Source organism: Miscanthus floridulus, chromosome 3 (genome assembly GCF_019320115.1).
Source record: "Miscanthus floridulus cultivar M001 chromosome 3, ASM1932011v1, whole genome shotgun sequence".
NCBI lineage: Eukaryota > Viridiplantae > Streptophyta > Magnoliopsida > Poales > Poaceae > Miscanthus > Miscanthus floridulus.
Window position 1 is genome coordinate 11,767,615 of NC_089582.1, and position 2,462 is coordinate 11,770,076.

The window sequence follows — 2,462 nt, forward strand, 5'->3', positions numbered from 1 at the left end:
CGGACTTGTGGAGTAACTCGGGATCCCTCTCTCGTCTCTGTGCCTAGGCCGGTAGAATTTGGCCCCACACCTAGGACCACTTCGAATTGGGCTAAACATTTACATATGCTATACGAAATATTTTGGCCCACGCCTAGGGCCGTGGCCCTAGTGGCCCAAGGCCCATATCCGCCCCTGTTGCCTACTGAGTGCATCTCCTAGAGTTCCAAAATAAAAGGCTATTGGTAAATCAATGAGTTTTCCAAGTGGCTAAAAAAGTTGGAGCACATTTGTTTGGTTCCTTTAACCATTTCAAAAATCTCATTCCCAAAATATAGAAGATAATTTTGTATCAGGAATCCCAAACTTTTTCTAACACAAAAGCTTTCCGGAAGCTAAAGTAAGTTTTATATCTAACTCCAGGAGCTGATGGATTTTCTTAAAAAATTCTCAGGCATTTTTGTAACATAATAAAAGAGGATTTGATGGTGGTTTTGTCGTTGCTACTTAATTAATTAATTAGACTTTCCCCAGCTCCGGCGTGTGCTGGGCGTGATGGATGTCAAAATCAGTGCTGTAACTGAATGATCTATGGTCTTTTATGCTAATGAAAGGCGGGGGCAGTGGCCCTCGAACTCTAAAAAAAGAGAGGATTTGATGGCTCAATTTAAGGAACTGTATAGCGGAGAACTCCCATTGCAAATGTTAAATTTTAGAACTATAATCTCACTTTTGGATAGCGGTGCCGCACAAAACCAAAAATATAGACCGACCTGTTTGTTGGATATTAGCTTCCAAAATTTTCACCACGGTGGCCACTAATAGGATGACAATATATAGTAGCCCAAAAAGCTATCCGCCCTTCACAAACAAAAAGGTTTCCACTGGGAGCGGCTAAAATATACATTTAGACAAGTATTGATTGCTTTTTTTTTATAGCTGCTAGTACTAGTTCAGTGCAGCTGGATGTGGAGAGAAACGGTCAATTTTGCAGTTCAGCACACCTGAACAGAAAAACACACCACAGTGGACCTTGTCAAATTCTACGCCCTTTGCCAGCAAAGTCAAACATGCCGGAAGAAGTCCGTTGAGCTGCTGGAGGAGCTCGGCCTCCCCAAGGGCCTGCTTCCTATGGAGGGCATCCAGGAGTTCGGGTACAACCGTGACACGGGGTTGATGTGGCTGCTGCAGGGGAAGAAGAAGGTAGAGCACACCTTCAAGAAGATCCAGCAGACCGTGTCGTACGCCGCCAAGGTGACGGCGGTCGCCGAGAAGGGCAAGCTGAAGAAGATCACTGGCGTTAAGACCAAGGAGATGATGCTCTGGCGCATTTTCTTATGTATTAACATTTAGACAAGTATTGCTTGGTTCATTTTCTTATGTATTAGTTCAATGCAGCGGGGATGCGGAGAGAAATGGTCAATTTCGCAGTTCAGCACGCCTGAGTGCCTGACTAGAAAGCACATCACAATGGTCCTTGTCAAATTCAACGCCCCTTGCCAACATAGTCAAACAAGACTGCACGTCGTCTTGCGCTGCTTCTCTGTACAAACTGCCTGCCTATATATGTGCTGTCGTTCCATCTCCCATGACACAAACACTTCATCACTCTCAAAAGCAACCAGCTACATTTCACAATTATACTATCTTTCTTGCAGCTACTCACAACTCCGTTTGTAAACCATGGCGTCCCAGGCCATCGAAAGCCACCGTGCCGCTGCAGTGGTCGTCACTGGAGACGCCGCATGCCGGAAGAAGTCCGTTGAGCTGCTGGAGGAACTCGACCTCCCCAAGGGCCTGCTTCCTATGGAGGACATCCAGGAGTTCGGGTACAACCGTGACACGGGGTTCATGTGGCTGGTGCAGGGGAAGAAGGTGGAACACACCTTCAAGAAGATCAAGCAGACGGTGTCGTACGCCGCCGAGGTCACAGCGTTCGCCGAGAAAGGCAAGCTGAGGAAGATCACCGGCGTCAAGACCAAAGAGCTGATGCTCTGGCTTAGCGTCGTTGAAGTGTACATCCCAGAGACCTCGCCGGAGAAGGTCACCTTCAAGACCGGCACCGGCCTCTCTGACAGCTTCGATGCCGCGGCCTTTGCGCTTGAAGAGTAATTAGTAGTCACTGAAATGGTTGGGTACAAAAGGTGTCAGCTTCCTAATTTATATTTTTTTTTGTGATGAGTTTGTACTCTGGAGTGTGTGCTTTTTTGGTGGCAACTGCAAACGTTCTCTGTGTTTTCTTGATTACGGGATACATTTCGAAAGTACGATACAGAAATGAATAAAAAAATTCTGAGCCTGTCCTCGTATCTGATTTTTTTTTTTTACTTTTAGTGCATTTTGCTTCCACATTTCTAAATATAACGCACAAGGTATAGAAGTTACGCAAATGTAACTCCGCTGTACCATGGTTTGGACATTGGAGAAACAGAGTTTTCATTCCCTGTGTTTGAAAACAATAAAATGCCAAACAAAATGAAAAT

General features: G+C 45.5%; 1 protein-coding gene across 1 annotated transcript; it reads left to right on the top strand.

Moving 5' to 3' along the window:
• Nucleotides 1-1,608: 1,608 nt before the first annotated feature.
• Nucleotides 1,609-2,223, top strand: LOC136544977 (uncharacterized protein At5g01610-like). Its single transcript, XM_066537031.1, has one exon. It carries the CDS (start codon nucleotides 1,663-1,665, stop codon nucleotides 2,089-2,091), a length of 429 nt encoding a protein of 142 aa, XP_066393128.1. The 5' UTR covers nucleotides 1,609-1,662; the 3' UTR covers nucleotides 2,092-2,223.
• Nucleotides 2,224-2,462: the final 239 nt, after the last annotated feature.